We start from the raw sequence: 17,577 nt of genomic DNA on the forward strand, positions 1-17,577 counted from the left end.
TGTGTGAGTGTGTGTGCGTGTGTGTGTGCACATGTCTGACAGACACTGTCATCGGGGAGGAACAGAGCTGGGGAAGGGTCACGCACGTGTTGCTGTTAACCCACAGTATTGTCACGTCTCTGCCTTTCCTGGCAGAGGCACCTCGGGGGGCATCTCCCAATCTGCGGGGTCCAGGGTGCTGAGGGCGGGAGCTAGGTTTGTGAGGGCAGCACACGGGCCTGCTTCTCATTGTGGGGCCCCTTCACCCAGAGCCCACACTCCAGGGATGTCTGCGGAGGCCCCAAGCAGTCAGGGCCGATCTCAGAATGTGAGGCCAGGGGCCCCGAAGGGGGAGCCGAACAGCACAGATGCCTTGTGGGCGGCAGATGCCCTGAAGCCTCGCCGGCCGTGGGGAGGCCCGGGGGAGACTGTCCCCTCCACGTTGCCCACGGCTCCGTCCCATCTGAGTGCGGATGCCTCCCGGGCCCGGGACTGGCCTCCTTCTCATGAGGCCTTTGGCTGGACTCCTCGGCCTGTCTGTGTCCCAGGGGTGAGGACAGGTTCCTGCAGCCTGGGGTGCAGGCCCGCCCTCTCTGCCAGTTCAATCGCTGCAGCTGGGCCTCTGTCCTGGAGTGACCTGGCCCTCCCCTGACAGGCCCAATGCGTGGCCACAGTGACACTCCCTCCCGATGCAGCGTGTGGCCACGGCGACGCTCACTCCTGCTGCAGCACGTGGCCACAGTGACATCCCCTCCCGATGCAGCGCGTGGCCACGGTGACATTCCCTCCCGATGCAGCGCGTGGTCGCAGTGACATTCCCTCCCGATGCAGTGCGTGGCCACAGTGACATTCCCTCCCGATGCAGCGCGTGGCCACAGTGACACTCCCTCCTGATGCAGCGCGTGGCCACGGTGACATTCCCTCCCGATGCAGCGCGTGGCCACGGTGACATTCCCTCCCGATGCAGCGCGTGGCCACGGTGACATTCCCTCCCGATGCAGCGCGTGGCCACGGTGACATTCCCTCCCGATGCAGCGCGTGGCCACAGTGACATTCCCTCCTGATGCAGCGCGTGGCCACGGTGACATTCCCTCCCGATGCAGCGCGCGGTCGCAGTGACATTCCCTCACGATGCAGCGCGTGGCCACAGTGACATTCCCTCCCGATGCAGCGTGTGGCCACGGCGACGCTCACTCCCGATGCAGCCAGGGGCCAGCAGGGCCAGCGTGGCCTCTCCTCTTCCGGGGCCTGGGCAGGCCGTACGAGGAGCCGGGCAGCCACGGGCTTTGTGCTGTGACAAGGAAGCCATGGAGCGCTCATCGTTGTGGTGGAGGGCAGCCTGGGCCATGGGAGGGCCGTCTTCGTGACAGGCAGTGGCCTGGCGCTGAGCCGGCAGTTGGGAACCAGGGCCAGTGGATCATGGCGCCGGGGAGGAGCGGACTGAGGTGCTCCATGCCCACCTCCCCAACCAGCAGGGCACCGAGCTGCTGCTCCGGCACAGCCTGGCAAGGGTGGTGGGCCAGCACTCGGTCTGCATGGTGCCGCCCTCCAGTGCTGAGGTGCCCACCTCTCCCTCCCACTTGCTTGCCACCCTGGGAGGCTGAACCTGACTGTGTGTGTAATTTTATATTCTTTTATATTCTTTTATATTCTTACTAAAGCTTGTCTGAGTCTAAGGCCACCAGCCCTCCATCGCGCAGACCCTGCTGCCCTGCGCTGCCTTGGGGCCCCGCTCGGCCGTGTGTGGGCACCTGGTGGCTCCAACGCCCAGGCAGCACCCGCCCCCTGTCCGCTATCCCCCTGCCCCCTTGCCCCCCTGCCCCCCTGCCTCACAGCACCGTGCTGTCGGCTCACCGTAGCCGCGGCCCTTCCTTGGTGCCCATTCCCCCTCACCCCTATTTAGTGTCATTGGTGACACTGTTCCCTGCTTTCACCCACAGCTCAGCGTGTCTATAGAAAGTGCTGTTCACCCCGAGGTGAATGGCATTGGCCGTTTAGAAGCGCCCAGCCTGCGTCCGCTGAGGCCTCGGATGCGAGGGGACTGTCGGTGGCCCCGGCACTGGGCGAGCCCTCGCCTTCAGGAGGCCCAAGTGGGTCACAAGAAGGTCTCTGTGGGCCTCCTGTGGGGACAGAGAGCAGGGTCGTTCTCCCTGAGGCTCTGGCCGGCTAGCGTGCCTCAGTGACAGAGACGTCCCAGGCCCCCGAGCGCTCTGAGCCCCTAAGGATGAGGCCTGTGCCAAGTAGCCAGGAGCCCGAGAGCCGGCGCCTAGGGGGCCACACGCCACCACATGGACCCGAGGGCCGGCTCCTAGGGGGCCACACGCCACCACATGGAGCCGAGGGCCGGCGCCTAGCGGGCCACACGCCACCACATGGACCCGAGGGCCGGCGCCTAGCGGGCCACACGCCACCACATGGACCCGAGGGCCGGCGCCTAGCGGGCCACACGCCACCACATGGAGCTGAGGGCCGGCGCCTAGGGGGCCACACGCCACCACATGGACCTGAGGGCCGGCGCCTAGGGGGCCACACGCCACCACATGGACCTGAGGGCCGGCGCCTAGGGGGCCACACGCCACCACATGGAGCCGAGGGCCGGCGCCTAGGGGGCCACACAACACCACATGGACCTGAGGGCCGGCGCCTAGGGGGCCACACGCCACCACATGGACCTGAGGGCCGGCGCCTAGGGGGCCACACGCCACCACATGGACCCGAGGGCCGGCTCCTAGGGGGCCACACACCACCACATAGACCCGAGGGCCAGCGCCTAGCAGGCCACACGCCACCACATGGAGCCGAGGGCCGGCGCCTAGGGGGCCACACGCCACCACATGGAGCCGAGGGCCGGCGCCTAGCAGGCCACACGCCACCACATGGAGCCGAGGGCCGGCGCCTAGGGGGCCACACGCCACCACATGGAGCCGAGGGCCGGCGCCTAGGGGGCCACACGCCATCACATGGAGCCGAGGGCCGGCGCCTAGGGGGCCACACGCCACCACATGGAGCCGAGGGCCAGCGCCTAGGGGGCCACACGCCACCACATGGAGCTGAGGGCCACGCTGTCTGGGTCTCAGTTGGGATCCTAGGCGTCCAGGTCTCAGCTCAGGGACACTGGACTCAGCGCACCCAGCAGATCACTCTGCTTGGAAAAGGCCGCTGCCACTGCCTCCCCGCGTCCCGCTCACCAGAGAGGACGTCAGCTGTGGCCCTCGTGCTTCCCGTGGACAGTGTGACAGGCAGAGGACGGTGCCTCGTTTGGTGATGGTGGCGGCGGGACGGGAGGCTGGGAGCTCTTGCCCCCTCTACCTCGGACAAGCTCTAGTTGTCTGCATCTCACAGATGAGAGAGCGAGACGGAGGGAAGCACAGCGCTCCTCTGACCAGGGCCAGGCCGGGCTGGCTGCGCCGTCCCCTCGGAGCCGTGAGGGGCCTTCCAGCGAGAGCAGGGAGTGAGGAGACCCCTCAAACACGTGGAAAGCAAGGAAAAAACGTGAGGACGTTGGGGCAGCTATGGGACATGTGCATGAGTGTTTGCACATGTGTGTGCACGTGTGTGCGTGTGTATGTTTGGAGGCTGTCTCCTGCCAAAAACAGGCCCACATCTGCACACTTGTTTGCTGAGTGTTAATTCCTCCCGGGTCCTCTTCCCCTTTGTTGAATCTGAAATGAAAATGACTCAGCAGAAGGGAAAGCCACACCCTGATGCCCTGAGTGAGAATATGTGGCCCTAGAGCTGGCGGTTCCCCCACCAAGCCCTGGTCACCGTGGTGCACGGGGCTCCTGACCCATCTGTTACCTGGCCCTTCCCATGGCCGCTCGAGGCCCGCCTTCCTGCAGGGAGGCCGTTCGTGGGGGTGGAGGCCCCACTGTGGCCACGCGACCTTCCTGGAGGGCAGGCCCCTCCTCTCTGACCTCGTCACGGGCTTGGGAGAAGGGCCCTGCGGGGGGTCGGTGACTGGTCTTCAGATCTGAGGAGCCCAGCGGCCGCCATGCCGGCGCCTGCTCTGTGGGAGGAGAGCCTGGGTTAGGCACGCTCCTGCCTGCAGGTCCTGGGAGGGTTTGCTGTTCAAAGGCACCCGCCCTGGTCCTTCGGGAAAGTGGAGAATTGTCCGTCGCGGGGGGACTCCCTGATGGGGGGGGAGCAGAGGGAGCTTGTGTGCACTGAGTGCGATGTGAAATGTGCTGCGTGGTAGCTGGGCACCGAGGACGAGGGCCGGCCGTGGGGGTTTGGCTCTTTCCTAGTTCAGCTTCAGAGGAAAAGACGGTTCATATTCAGACTTCGGGGAGAAAGAGAGCGCTGTGCCCGGGGGCTGACTCCAGGGGTGTGGGGCTCCCCTTCTGTTAGGACAAAGGCCCCCAGGATCCACTCCCCTGCCCACCGCTCCCCGGGTTGTGTCCCAGTGGACCCGGTGCTGCTTCTGCAGATAAACGAAGTTTCTCTCACAGCTACGCCTCGAAAGCTCTTCCCTGTACCTCTCCACCGTCCATCACCGCCCACCTATCCACCGCCTAGCCATCTGTCTAATACCCAGCTACAGTCTGTCTGTCAGCTCTCTGTTACCAGCTGTAATCCATCCATCTGTCACTTTTATCTTCCTGTGATCCATCTACTATCAGTCCTCAGTCACCTCACTCGCTGTTACACGCACTCACTGCCGCCGTGAAGCACAGACACCAAGTGTTTGGAGACAGACAGGTGTGGTTCCCCCAGTGCCCAAAGCCCTGCTCCCCTTTCCCTCCTCGCCCCCCCCCCCGCCCCCAGCCATGTCCCAGGGGTGGGAGCTCACTAAGAGAAATCTTCCCAAGTTTTGTTATTTATAAAATATTGCACCAACAGTGCTTAAGGGTTCCCCTCTCTCCACATCCTTGCCTATACGTGTTGTCTTTTATTTATATACTAGTGGCCTGGTGCATGAAATTTGTGCACATTAAAAGGGGATTAATTAGAGGAAATATTTTAATAGTGCTATTTGCCCTTTCTGTATAATAGAAGTGTCAGAGATGAAAGAAAATTAGTAGAATGTATATGAAAATCTTCCTCCTGTCAGAGTCTGGGGCATGCTGCGGGACCCAGAGTCAAGTCCCCGCACACCTGCAGCACCTCAAAATTGTGCAAGACCCAGATCCAGCCAGTCCCACCCCCATTGGCCGAGATCCAGACCTGGCTGTCCCCACCCTTGTCAAGCCCCGCCGGGCGGGGGGGGGGGTGCGCAGCCTCACGTCCCCCAGCACACCCTCAGGTACCCCGGCCTGGCACTGGGGTGGGGGGCATGGCCTGAGGTCCCCAGTCAAGCCCTGCTAGGCGAGAGGCACGGCCTGAGGTTCCCTAGCCTGGACCTGGGGTGAGGGGCATGGCCTGAGGTCCCCAGTCAAGCCCACCAGGCGGGGGTGGGGGGGTGGTGTGGGCGCAGTCTCAGGTCCCTGCTGATTGCTCGTTAAGGCTTACGGGAACTTGGCCTCTGCTTGGGCACAGCCATCTTGATCATTTTGGTCAATTTGCATATTCCCTCTTTATTAGATAAGATTTTTAAACAATAGCCATCCGGACAGGTCTGAGGCGGTTTCTTGTTGTCGTTTTGACTTGCATTTCCTGGTGATTAGCGATGTTGAGCGTCTGTTTGCCATTTCTGTGTCTTCTTTGGAGAAATGTCTGTTTAAATCCTTCGCCTCCTTTTTACTCAGGTGATTTATTTTTATTTTTGGTGACTGAGTTGTGGAAGCTTTTCACATACTTTGGGAATTAATCTCTTATCAGATGTCGGTTTCTCCCATCTCAGAGGTTGATTTCCGTGTGCCTCCCACTTGTTTGTTTTGTTGCCTGTACTTTTGCTGTGATGTCTACAAAGTCAGTGCCAGGACCCCTGCCATGAGCTGTTCCCCGCTTCCTTCCGAAAGTGGTACAGTTTCCGGTTCGGTTCTGAGTGGCGTCGGCGTGGAGCGGGGCGGTCTGCCCCTCTGCGCCGGGTGCGGCTTTCTCCGCGCCGCTGGCTGAGGAGACTGGCCTTCCCTCGGCGTCCCCGGCTCCCTTCTGGAAGTTCACTGGGCCAGGGCCTCGAGGGAAACAGTAGGAAGACCCTAAAAATAAAAATAGAATAAAACCACCATGTGACCCGCCACCCTTCTGCTGGGTATTTATTCAAAACAACAGAAACGAGGGCCTCAGGGGAGCGGGATGAGTGAGCGAGGAAGGTGTATGTCCACACAGTGGAACACTGTTTTGCCTTAAAAAGAAAGGACAGTTGGCAAGGCCCAAGGGTGGACGTGAGGACCCCGGGACGTGAGCCAGGCACAGAGCGAGCACGGCACGCTGCGGCTGATGTCCCTGAGACCGCACGCTCACGGAGGGAGACCGCGAAGGGGGTTGCCAGGTGCGGAGGAGACCGCAGGAGCCTGGAGAGCTGATGTCCACATTGTGCACATGGTCCCATCTTCGGCCGTCGGGAGTCCTTCCTCGGACTCTGGGCCCTTTGACACAGCCCCTCATTTTTGTGGGTGTAGCTCCCTCAACCTCCGACACCAGAAGTGTCTCCAGGCTTGTCCTGTCTGTCTCCTGCCCAGTCCCAGACCCGCCGGCCAAGGCGCCCGCTGTTGCGTGGGCGATGGTGTGAGACAGGTCTGCACAGGGAGCTGGCGCATTGCTCTGGGGGTGCCATTGCTTCTCCCCCCTCTCAGCTGGCAGAGCGAGAGGCGTCTGTGTGCGTGCTACCCGCGTGCATACAGATACTTCATTAAGGGGGACGTGAGCTCGTGCTGATGCCGCAGCCTGGGTGCCTCACGCTGGGTCATCCGGGGAGAACATACAATTCCCAAGCACCGCCCAGAGCCACTGAGTCAGGACAGACAGTGAACATCACGGAATGTTTTTCTTGGTGTAATGTTGGCATCAGTATCAGAATTATGACAATATTGTAAGTGTAAGTTTTACTGTCCATCACTCGCCATTTGGGTAAGTGTTAACCTTTGGGCAACTTGTTTCCTGCCTCTGGTGTGAGCATTTCAGCTCCATGCGCGTGTGAACTAGCAGTGTGGAAAGTCTCACATGTGTCCATTCAGCTCTCAGGGTCTCCGGTTTGAAGCTCTAAGTACAGAAACCAACGCTGTGGAGGCGTGAGACTCGGGCACGCGGTGCCCTGGCCCACGCCTCACTCACCGCTGTCTTCTCTCCCGCGTCCCCGTGGCCGCGCTGCAGGTCCCTCGCTGCCGCTGAGATGGCCCCGGTCCCCAGGATGCCCTCAGTGCTGCTCCTGCTGCTGCCCGTCCTGAGTTCTGCAAGAGCCCAGGTCAACCCAGGTAACAGCGTCGCTCAGCCGGGCCCGATGGGCAGGCAACGGGGTGGTGGAGGGGGTCACAGCAGGAGCCGAGGGGAACCCGCTCCCCACGGGGGAGAAGCACGAGGAGGCCTATTAGAGAGGGGGTGGGGCCGCGGCCACGTGCTCTGCACCTACAGAGCAGGAGCCACTGGCTGGCGCAGGCTGCGTTTTCCCTTGTGGCGCTGCAGCAGGGTCTCCTTCCTGCACGTGTGGCGTGCTCAGAAATACGTTTCAGGAGGAGTCTTTCAGGCCCCCATGTTTTTATTGCACATGTTTAAACTTTACATGGACATAGACAATGGTATCACTTGCCTGTTGCCACGGTGATGCTGCCTGGCCACCTGAGTGGGGGGTGACAGTCGGGCTTGGATGGACCTTTCTCTGAGTTCCTCTTGGTCCCCACGAACCTGGAGCCAGCTGGTACTGCCCGTCTCTGTGGCCTGGCTCTGAGGACCAGGTTGCGGGCTGTGCCCCGCAGCTGGTGTGGGTGCGTTGCAGTGGAAACGGCTTGGCGGCCAGAGCAGACGCGGGAGAGTGTGGCACCGCCTCGGCCAGCCTGTCATGCGGCCCGGCCCGGGGTCAGAGGGCCAGGGCACGGAAACCACTCGGGGGTGCAAAGGATGGGGCTGCGTCCGCATTGGCCGCCGATGTAAACCTAGGAAAGCAAACATGCTAGGTGCTCACCCCAGGTGGGGAAGCAGCCGCCCAGCCCCATGCCATGGCCCGCGCGCCTCCTCGCAGCGGGTGAGTTTTGCTGGCTGTGCACCTTCTGTCAGTGCCATCGGTGATGCTGAAGCATCCCGTGTGCCTGGCTCTTCCGCCCGAAGGTGTCTGTGATGTTCGCCGTGTTGCGTGTAGTCGAGCCTATCTTGCTGCATGCGTTGAGAATGGAGGTGTCCGGTCCACATGGTGGGACAGGGCATTTCCGGTTCGGCCGTTGTAAGTAAAGCTCCTGTGATCGTGCCGTGCAGGCCTTTCGTGGGGTATGCGCTCAGTTCTTTTGGGTGTAGACCTAGCCGTGGAATTTCTGGGTTTTGAGTCACCCGTGACCATATTTGCACGGAGTTTTCCCAGATGCCTTTGCCTGTTCACCAGTCGCGCAGTGTGAGGCTTCTGCTCCATCTGCACTAGGACCTGAGAGCGTTTCCATTTTCTTTCCTTTTTATTGAATTTACTAGTGGCCCGGTGCACAAAATTCATGCACATTAAAAGGGGATTAATTAGAGGAAATATATATTTTTTATATATATTTTATTGATTTTTTACAGAGAGGAAGGGAGAGAGAGATAGAGAGTTAGAAACATCGATGAGAGAGAAACATCGATCAGCTGCCTCCTGCACACTCCCTACTGGGGATGTGCCCGCAACCCAGGCACATGCCCCTGACCAGAATCGAACCCAGGACCTTTCAGTCCGCAAGCCGACGCTCTATCCACTGAGCCAAACCGGTTTCAGCTAGAGGAAATATTTTAATAGTGCTATTTGCCCTTTCTCTATAATAGAAGTGGCAGAGGTGAAAGAAAATTAGTAAAATGTATATGAAAATCTCCCTCCTGTCAGAGTCTGGGGCATGCTGTGGGACCCAGAGTCAAGTCCCTGCTCATCCACATGCACCTCAAAATCACGTGAGACCCAGACCCGGCCAGCCCCACCCCTATTGAGTGAGATCCAGACTCTGCCTGTCCCACCTCTCTCAAGCCCCACCGGGCAGGGGGCACAGCCTCAAGTCCCCCAGCACACCCTCAGGTCCCCTGACCCAGCACCAGGGCGGGGGGGGGGGGCGGCCTGAGTTCCCCTGGCCTGGCGCTGGGGCAGGGGGCATGGCCTGAGGTCCCTCGTCAAGTCCCGCTGGACCGGGGGCATGGCCTCAGGTCCCCTGGCCCAGGCTGGGGCGAGGGGCATGGCCTTAGGTCCCTGGGCCTGGCGCTGGCACAGGGGGTGCAGCCTGAGGTCCTCTGGCCCACACCGGGCTTGGGGCGCAGCCTGAGGTCTCCCACTGCAGCCTGGCACCATGCAGCCTCAGGTCCCTGCTGATCGCTTGTTACGGAAACCCCACCTCCGCTGTGGGCGCAGCCATCTTGTGATGCGTGATGGAGTGAGGGTCAATTTGCATACCCCTGCTTTATTATAGAGGGTAGGGGTGACACTGGTTAAAAAGTCACACAGGTTTCAGGTGCACAATTCCACGACACATCGTCTGTACACTGTACTGTGTGTTCAGCGCCCTAGTCAAATCGCTGCCATCACCTCTTATCCCCGTCCTCCTCTCCATCCTCCCCCGCCCCTCAGAGCACATTTTACCCTGTTCCCCTCGCGTAGCATGAGGGTCGCTTGTGAGAATGCTCACCCTTTCTCCTTGCAGAAATCCCACTTCCATGCCACAGGCTTTGTGCCACCAGGAGGTGTCATCAACGCACCTTATACTCAGCCAGCGCCCTGCGGCTGTCCTGCCCGAGCCAGTGTGGGCCTCAGGTCTGAGCGTGGACGCCGTCCTCTCCGTCCTGCTCCCGCCCAGTGGGGTTCGGTGGCTCCTGCCACACAGACAAGCCTGCTGTTGTCATTGTGTCGTTGTCCCTGCTCTCCTCTCCTCTCCAGGAAGAGCCACTGTGAGTGACAGGGCAGGGTGCTGCCGCTGGGCACACTCACGAGACGGTGGGGCAGGAGGGCTGCACAGCTGAAGTGAAGGAGCAGCTGCCAGTCCGAGGCCTGGCTGCGGCGGAGCAGGAGCAGAACCCCGCAGCATTTCCCCGTGGCTAACGACTCTGTCAGCGGGAAAGAGACACAGGTCTCGACTGGAATGATCTGTGTAAGAACATGGTGTGTGTTGTGTGCATATGTGTGTGCATGTGTATGCATGTTTTGTGAGCGCATGCATGCGTCTTTGTGCGCGCGCATGTGTGGTGTGCATTTGTATGTCCACAAGTGTGTGTGTGTGCGTGTGCGCATGTGTGCACGCACTTGTGTGTGTAGACTTGATATGGCCTGAGCAGAGCCCTGGGAAGGAGAGGCCTCCTGGTTGGACTTCTCTCCAGTGAGCGGTGCGAGACGCTGCGGGTCGGCCTGCGGGTGGCTCCAGTGTCCGTCCTGGCAGTGAAAGGGTCTCTCCATGGAACAATGGAAACGCATCTGCCCCTTCAGCGCCCTTGATTGTGCCAAGCAGAAACAAGGGAATGCCCCGTTCCAAGAGAACTGCCTGGCATTCCACAAGCCCTCGAGGCATTCCTGGAGCCACTGGGAGGTGTCAGCAATGTGCTCCTCCCACACCTCCTGAGCAGGTCGTGCTGAGTCCAGGTCCAAGGGGAGGATTGGGCCGGAACATGAGGCAGCTCACTCCGGGTGCGCACAGCGCTCAGTGCAGAGCTGGGCTGCAACCCTCCGGCCAGCACCTTCCTGACCTCTGTGCTCACGCCTCCTGCAGAGCCAAGGCAGCGCTCCCAGCACGGCCTCCAGGGTCTTCTTGCTGAGAGGTGGAGGGTGAGAGGGAGCGAGAGACGAGGGAACTGGCGAGGTCAGGGAAAGGAGAGCAACGCTAGAACACGTCCCAGAGGCGCCCCAGGCAGTGAAGGTGGTGGCTGTCGCGAGGGGCACCAGGCAAAGGCCCCTGGCGTGGCGCCTGAAGCAGGAGCCACGTGGTTCTCGGATCCTCAGCAGGTGACGGGAGTTTTCTGGCCAACAGCTTTGGCTTCACCTGCGATAACAAGATCATGCACCATGTTCTCCCTCCCAGGATGCAGGCTCCATTATTTTTAAAAACTAGATCATTTTATTTTATGTTTAAAATTTTCAATAAATCTATACCCCTTCAGCCATCCCTCATGCCCTCCACCTCTGGCAACTGACCATCGGTTCTGTTTCTAGGGGCTTCGTGTTTTGTGGTGCTTTCTTAGATTCCACATTTAAGAGAAGTCATATGGTATTTGTCTTTCTCTGATTCTTTCATTTAGCATAATACCCACTAGGTCCACCCGTGCTGTCACCAATTGTTAGAGTTCATCCTTCCTATGGTCTTGTAGTATTCTGTCGTGTAAAGGTACCACAGCTGTTTAATCCAGTCATCTATGGGTGGGCACTTAGATTGTTTCCATCTCGTTGCTATTGTAAATATCGCTGCACTAACTCTGCACATTGCTGTGGGTAGTACAGATATTTGAACAATATTGATTTTTCCACTCCATGAGCATGGAATATCTTTCCATTTCTTTGTGTCTTCTTCAATTTCTTTCATCGCTGTTTTGTAGTTTTTACCTCCTTGGTTAAATCTGTTTGTAGGTGTTTTGATTCTTTTTGATACAATGTGAGTGGGCCTGTTTTCCTCCTTTCTCTCGCGGGTGGTTCTCATCAGCAGAGATGCAGCCGCGTGTGTGGCCTCGTCCTGGGGCGGGCTGCGGTTCCCTCTGCCATCACATGTCCCCCGAGCTGGGCAGGGCGTTCTAAGACTGACACAGGCAGCCGGCCTCCTCCACCCTCTGTCCACATTGTTGCCAACTTGGTTCTTCTTGTCCCTGAGGCGCACTCCACACAGCGTGGAGGGTGTGTGGTAACGGCAGCGTCAGAACACCGGCCCTGGGACCTCCCCACGGCCATGGAAGTGGAGAGGTCTCGGCTCTAGTTCCAGCTCCATCACTATGCAGCTTTGCGACTTCAGGTGAATCTCTGGGCCTCAATTTGCTCACCTATAAAATGGGCAGAATAAGCTACTCTGCACTTCACAGGGAACCAGATGAGACAGTGGGGGTCAATGGGCTTTGGAAAGTCACACGCAGATATTGAGGGCTGGGATCTGTCACTTTTGGATTTGGTTTTTTTGTTGTTGTTGTTTTTTTTTTAGAGAGGAAGGGGAGGGAGAGAAACAGTGAGAGAGAAACATGGATAGGTTGCCTCCTGCATATGCCCCACCTGGGGGATTGAAGCTGAAATCTGGGTATGCTCCCTGATTGGGAATCAAACCCCCACCTTTCGTGTGCGGGATGACTCTCCAACCAACAGCCAGGGCGGGGGTGGGTGGGGGTGGGGGTGGTGTGGTTGTTACTTACAGGAGAGGCGGACATTAAACACCCGCACACTGTGAGACAATGGTCTGTCAAGCAGCTGCAGGAGGAGGAAACAGCAAAGACCTCGTTGGTGACCATGATGGCCTTGTAGTTCTGAGGGAGACTCGAGGTACCTCTGGGGAGGGGAGTTCCACCAACCCTGGGCTCTGGCCACCCTAACTGCAAGGGGCTGGGGCCTGTGCCAGGAGTGTGTCCCCTTTGTGGGCTTTTCTGGGGAGAGCAGTCTGGTTGCTGACTTAGCTCTTGGTCTGGCCAGCAGGCCTCAGAGAAGCATGGATGTGGCAAGATTGGCCTCCCAGCGTTTTTTTTTTAAATGTGTTTTTAAAAAATTGATTTTAGAGAGAGAGCAAGGGAGAGGGAGAGAGAGAAACACCGATCAGCTGCCTCCCACATGCACTCCAGCTGGGGATGGAACCCACAACCTGAGTATGTGCCCTGACAGGGAACTGAACTGGTGACCTTTGGTGCCTGGAATCATGCCCAACCACTGAGCCACACAGCCCAGGGCAGCCGCCCAGGACTCTTTGGTGGTTTGGACACATATACAGTTAAGTAGAAGTTTGACTTTACAAACAGTGAGGTTTGGGGGGGGCGGGCATTAAGTAGAAGGTGATGAGCTGTTTAAGTGTCTGTGACTTTCCCCTGCTTCCCAGAGTTTATGACCTGGGCCACTGTCTGTGCTCTTGACCCCGCCCCCCCGCCTCCCGCCTCCCGCCTCCCGCCTCCCGCCTCCCGCCTCCCTGGTGCTTGCTTCCATCAGTGACGTGGGGGGAGGACAGGCAAAAAGGAAGTCAAGGAGCTCCCACGCTTCTCTGTGTTCTTCTGCAAAAAAAAGGATCCAAATGATCCATGTGGGACATGGCCTCGCGAGGGGAGAGGAAGCTGCGAAGGATCCTGTGGGAGTGCCGTCGCTTTACAGTAAATGGGGGTGGGGGGTGGGGTGGGGGGGAGGGGGGGAAAATGAGCCCAGAGGGAGCTAGCCAGAGGGGACCCGGAAGTCCTGCAGGCCCTGCTGTGGCTTTCCCCTGCTTCCCAGAGTTTATGACCTGGGCCACTGTCTGTGCTCTTGACCCCGCCCCCCGCCTCCGCCTCCGCCTCCCGCCTCCTGCCTCCCGCCTCCCGCCTCCCGCCTCCCTGGGCAAGCGCACCACGAGGAAGCTGTGATTTTAAGTTGTTTGCTTTTAGGGGGTGAGGCCAATATTTAAGGCTTCATTACAGCTCTCCTTATTGAGGAATTTGCTCAGTCGTGACAGAGCTTTGCTGGGAACTACTAATGCATATATCTTCGCTTATCGGTTGTGTTTCATGATTAGATAAAATTGACCCCTAATTTCTCTTATGGGGATGGATCTGAATTTCCCCCTTGAAATGCCAGGAGTAAGAGACTTATATGTATTTGGACAAATGTGAGCACATTTCCCTTGTTTATAGCCACTAAGATGCCTGGCCTGAGGGCAGAAATTGGCTTGGCAAAGCTGGGGTGATCTTCTCTTAGAAATGTGCTTGGATCTTCGACTCCCTTAAGAAGGTGTGAGCCCATAGTCAGACCGGCCGACAGTTAGAGTAGGTGCGCCCGCCTCACGTGGTAGAGGAGAAAGTCTGCACTCTGGGTCCTGCGTCGGGTGGAGCCTGAATTGTCAGTCAGTCGGTGCTCTTTATTTTATGTATTTATTTTTTTAAAAAATATATTTTATTGGTTTTTTTACAGAGAGGAAGGAAGAGGGATAGAGAGTTAGAAACATCGATTAGCTGCCTCCTGCGCACCCCCGACTGGGGATATGCCCGCAACCAAGGTACATGCCCTTGACTGGAATCAAACCTGGGACCCTTCAGTTCACAGGCTGACGCTCTATCCGCTGAACCAAACCGGTCAGGGCAGTCGGTGCTTTTTAAAATGCCCATGTGTTGTCTGGAGCTCCCTCCCTGGTGGGTCCTGAACTCTGATCTTGCCTGGTCAGAGCCTCAGCTCAGCCTCCCTAAGTGTTTACGTTGCTGTCTCCACACCCAGCAACTGTGCTGAGCGAGAAAGGCTGCCTCCAGGGGGCCGTCTCGGGAAGCTCGGGACTTTGTCTCCCGGACCCTCTGCCTGTGCAGAGCCCCTTGCCCAAACCCAAACAGCTAAAGTGGCCGCAGAGGGTCTGTCCCCCAAGTCTGCACCTCTGCCCTCCCGACCTCACCGACGACTAGGTGCCCTCAGAGACCATCTGTGGATTCATCTGGTTCCTCTGTTTCTTCTCAGGGGGCGCTGGTTCCTGCCAGCTCCTCCATCCCAACAAAAACAGGAATAAGGAGCCAGCTGTACTTGTGGCCGTTGTGACTCAGGCTGACTGACGACCTTTTACTTTGAATTGGCTACTGGGGAGCTCAGAGCCCAGTTGGAGGCCCATCACTAGCAAAGCACACAGAACCAAGTGCAAGGTGTTTTGGACATTAACCTGAAATGAGCGCCTTCATTATAGTCCCTATTTTTTGTTCCCCTTAACCCAGCGGTTCTCAACCTGTGGGTCGCGACCTCTTTGGGGGTTGAACGACCCTTTCACAGGGGTCGCCTAAGACCATCGGAAAACACATATATAATTACATATTGTCCTTGTGATTAATCACTATGCTTTAATTATGTTCAATTTGTAACAATGAAACTGGGGGCACCACAACATGAGGAACTGTATTAAAGGTTGCGGCGTTAGGAAGGTTGAGAACCACTGCTTTAGCCCATCTTTCCTTCCTTCCTTCCTTCCTTCCTTCCTTCCTTCCTTCCTTCCTTCCTTCCTTCCTTCCTTCCTCCCTCCCTCCCTCCCTTCCTTTCTCTCTCTCTCTCTCTCTCTCTCTCTCTCTCTCTCTCTCTCTCTTTCTTTCTTTCCTTTCTGTTTTTCTGTCGTATCTTACACAACTTTGGAAGCCAACTGCAATCTTTTTTTAGGCTGTGTCAGAGGGAAAATAATTACAAAATAAATAACACCACCCAGCCGGCGTGGCTCAGCGGTTGAGCGTTGACCTATGAACCAGGAAGTCAAGGTTCGATTCCCCATCAGAGCACATGCCCGGGTTGCAGGCTTGATCCCCAGAGCAGGGGGTGCAGGAGGCAGTGACCAATAATTCTCTCTCATCATTGAGGTTTCTATCTCTCTCTTGCTCTCCCTTCCTCTTTGAAATCAATAAAAAAGTCTAAAAAAATAATACCTAACTTTTATTAAATGACAGGTCTCTAAGTAGTTGGCACATATTAACTCATATGTGTCACAGCGTTCCTATACCCAAGCACTGTTATCACCATTAAACGGCAAGCAACCTTCCAAGGCTAGAGAAGTGGCTGCCATGCCTACCAGGAAGGCCGCCATCCGTCCCCGAGCGCCCCGTTTCTCACGGAGCACCCGCTCTGTCTGACCCCACCAGCTCTCCACCACCCGCTTGGTACGGATGAGGAAGGCGAGGCTCGGAGAGCGGCAGCCTCAGGTGCTAAGCACAGGTGACTCCCCGGCTGCTTCTGCTCCCAGCGGCCAGCTGCTGCGCTGGTGCAGCTCCCTCCTGGCGGGCGAGGCGCGTGGTTTCACTGTGCAGCCTCTGACTCCATTAACCGGGGAGGATGCACCTGTCTGACCCTCACGCGGTGCCCTGTGCTCAGGGAGCTCAGCAGGATTATTTCTGGAAAGTTCTGGGTCTTCCAGGAAAACTGTAATCCCAGAGGGCAGCTCCTAAGGGGAGTTTCAAGGCAGGCAAAAGGGGTCTTGGCAGAACAGCTCCTTGTGCCTGGAGCAAACCCAGTCATCGTCCGCGGCCCCTGGCAGGTTCCCGTGGCGTGGAGCCTGACCTGATACTTCCCTGGCGAAGCTGCAGGTGGACTGTGGGCACTTGTTGCAGCCTCTTTAACTGGGGCATCCTGTCCCTTCTGCACTTGGAAGAACTAGGCCAGTGATGGCGAACCTTTTGAGCTCGGCGTGTCAGCATTTTGAAAAACCCTAACTTAACTCTGGTGCCGTGCCACATATAGAATTTTTTTGATCTTTGCAACCATAGTAAAACAAAGATTTATATTTTTGATATTTATTTTATATATTTAAATGCCATTTAACAAAGAAAAATCAACCAAAAAAATGAGTTCATGTGTCACCTCTGACACGCGTGTCATAGGTTCGCCATCACTGAACTAGACCATGGTAGCCTAGGGTCGAAGAGCAAGGACACAGGGATCAGGAGACCTGGGCCTGGCCTGGTCACATGAGTCAGCTGCATCCTTGGTCAGTCAACCTACGTCTCTGGCTCCGATAATTAACTTGGGGCCATCACAGGGGTGTGGCTCCTGGAGGTCCTTCCTGGCTCTGAAGGCTCAGGATTGCAGGCATCCCACAGACCCTCTTGGGCTTCCCCCCACCCCCCACCCCAAGTCACTCGTGTCCTCCCCGTGCTCAGAGGGGCCTCATGTGCGCCTGGCGTTTTCCTGGAAGCGCAATAGGACTCTCACTGGTGGGAGCCGAGGCCGGGGCTCTCAGCCAGACGGCAAACAGCAGCAACAAGCAGCCCTTTGAGCTTCCACCTTGGCTCCTGGGCAGCTGCCCCTCCCAGGCCAGCCCGCCAAGCCCACTGGATGCAGCGCCGGGGATGCGCCCCCTGGGCCTGGGCCACGGGCGCTGGTAGTTTTCCACTCTGGGAGCTGGAAGAGGGAACTGGCTTCTCCGTCCAGGAGACGGGCAGCGGAAGCGTCGGGGAAACCACCAACACAGCCTGGCAGCAGGGGCAGGAGCCACGCTCGGCCTGAGCGCCTGGCCCCGCGCCCCTCGCCGTGCCCCGGCCTGGCTCTGGCTGCGCCCGGATGGGCTCCCAGACAGACCTTTGGGGTCTGAGGAGCGACAGGGCGGTTTGGGGGCCCTGGGGCCTGGCCTTTAGAACCTGGGCCACTTGCCACTTACATCTTCACTCTTGGCTGGATCCCTCCCCAGAGGAGCTTACCCGGCACCGGCGTGCTCAGCAGGCGGGCCCGGTGCTGCTGCTGAATGCCACCCGTGCCTGCGCCACGGCTCGTCCTGGCCCACGGACCCGCCGGGATGCAGGATGCCAACCCCGGCTTGTCCTTCCCTGTGCCCTTCCCCTGCGGCCGGGCCGAGCCTGTGCCTGAGTGAGAGCTCTCAGAAGGGGGCCCGTGGGCCTCTGTGGCCTGCTTTTCAAGGTTGTTTGGCTATTCTGGGATCTGTGCGTTGCCCTGTGAGTTTTGGAATCATTTGTTTATTTATGCAAAGACGC

The 17,577-nt window shown here is 58.1% G+C and overlaps 1 protein-coding gene across 2 annotated transcripts in view; it reads left to right on the plus strand.

Moving 5' to 3' along the window:
- Window positions 1-17,577, plus strand: part of DDR2 (discoidin domain receptor tyrosine kinase 2) — a 66,579-nt gene that overhangs the window by 17,839 nt on the left and 31,163 nt on the right. Inside the window, exon 2 of one of the 2 annotated variants that reach the window (XM_059674275.1) lies at window positions 7,171-7,271. The exons of the other annotated variant lie outside the window; for it this stretch is intronic. Within the exon in view, the coding sequence (XP_059530258.1) occupies window positions 7,190-7,271 (82 nt within the window). The 5' untranslated portion in view covers window positions 7,171-7,189. The remainder of the gene's footprint in view (window positions 1-7,170; window positions 7,272-17,577) is intronic. 2 annotated transcript variants of the gene reach the window in all.

The sequence above is a fragment of the Myotis daubentonii genome, chromosome 18 (assembly GCF_963259705.1).
Source record: "Myotis daubentonii chromosome 18, mMyoDau2.1, whole genome shotgun sequence".
NCBI classification, from domain to species: domain Eukaryota; kingdom Metazoa; phylum Chordata; class Mammalia; order Chiroptera; family Vespertilionidae; genus Myotis; species Myotis daubentonii.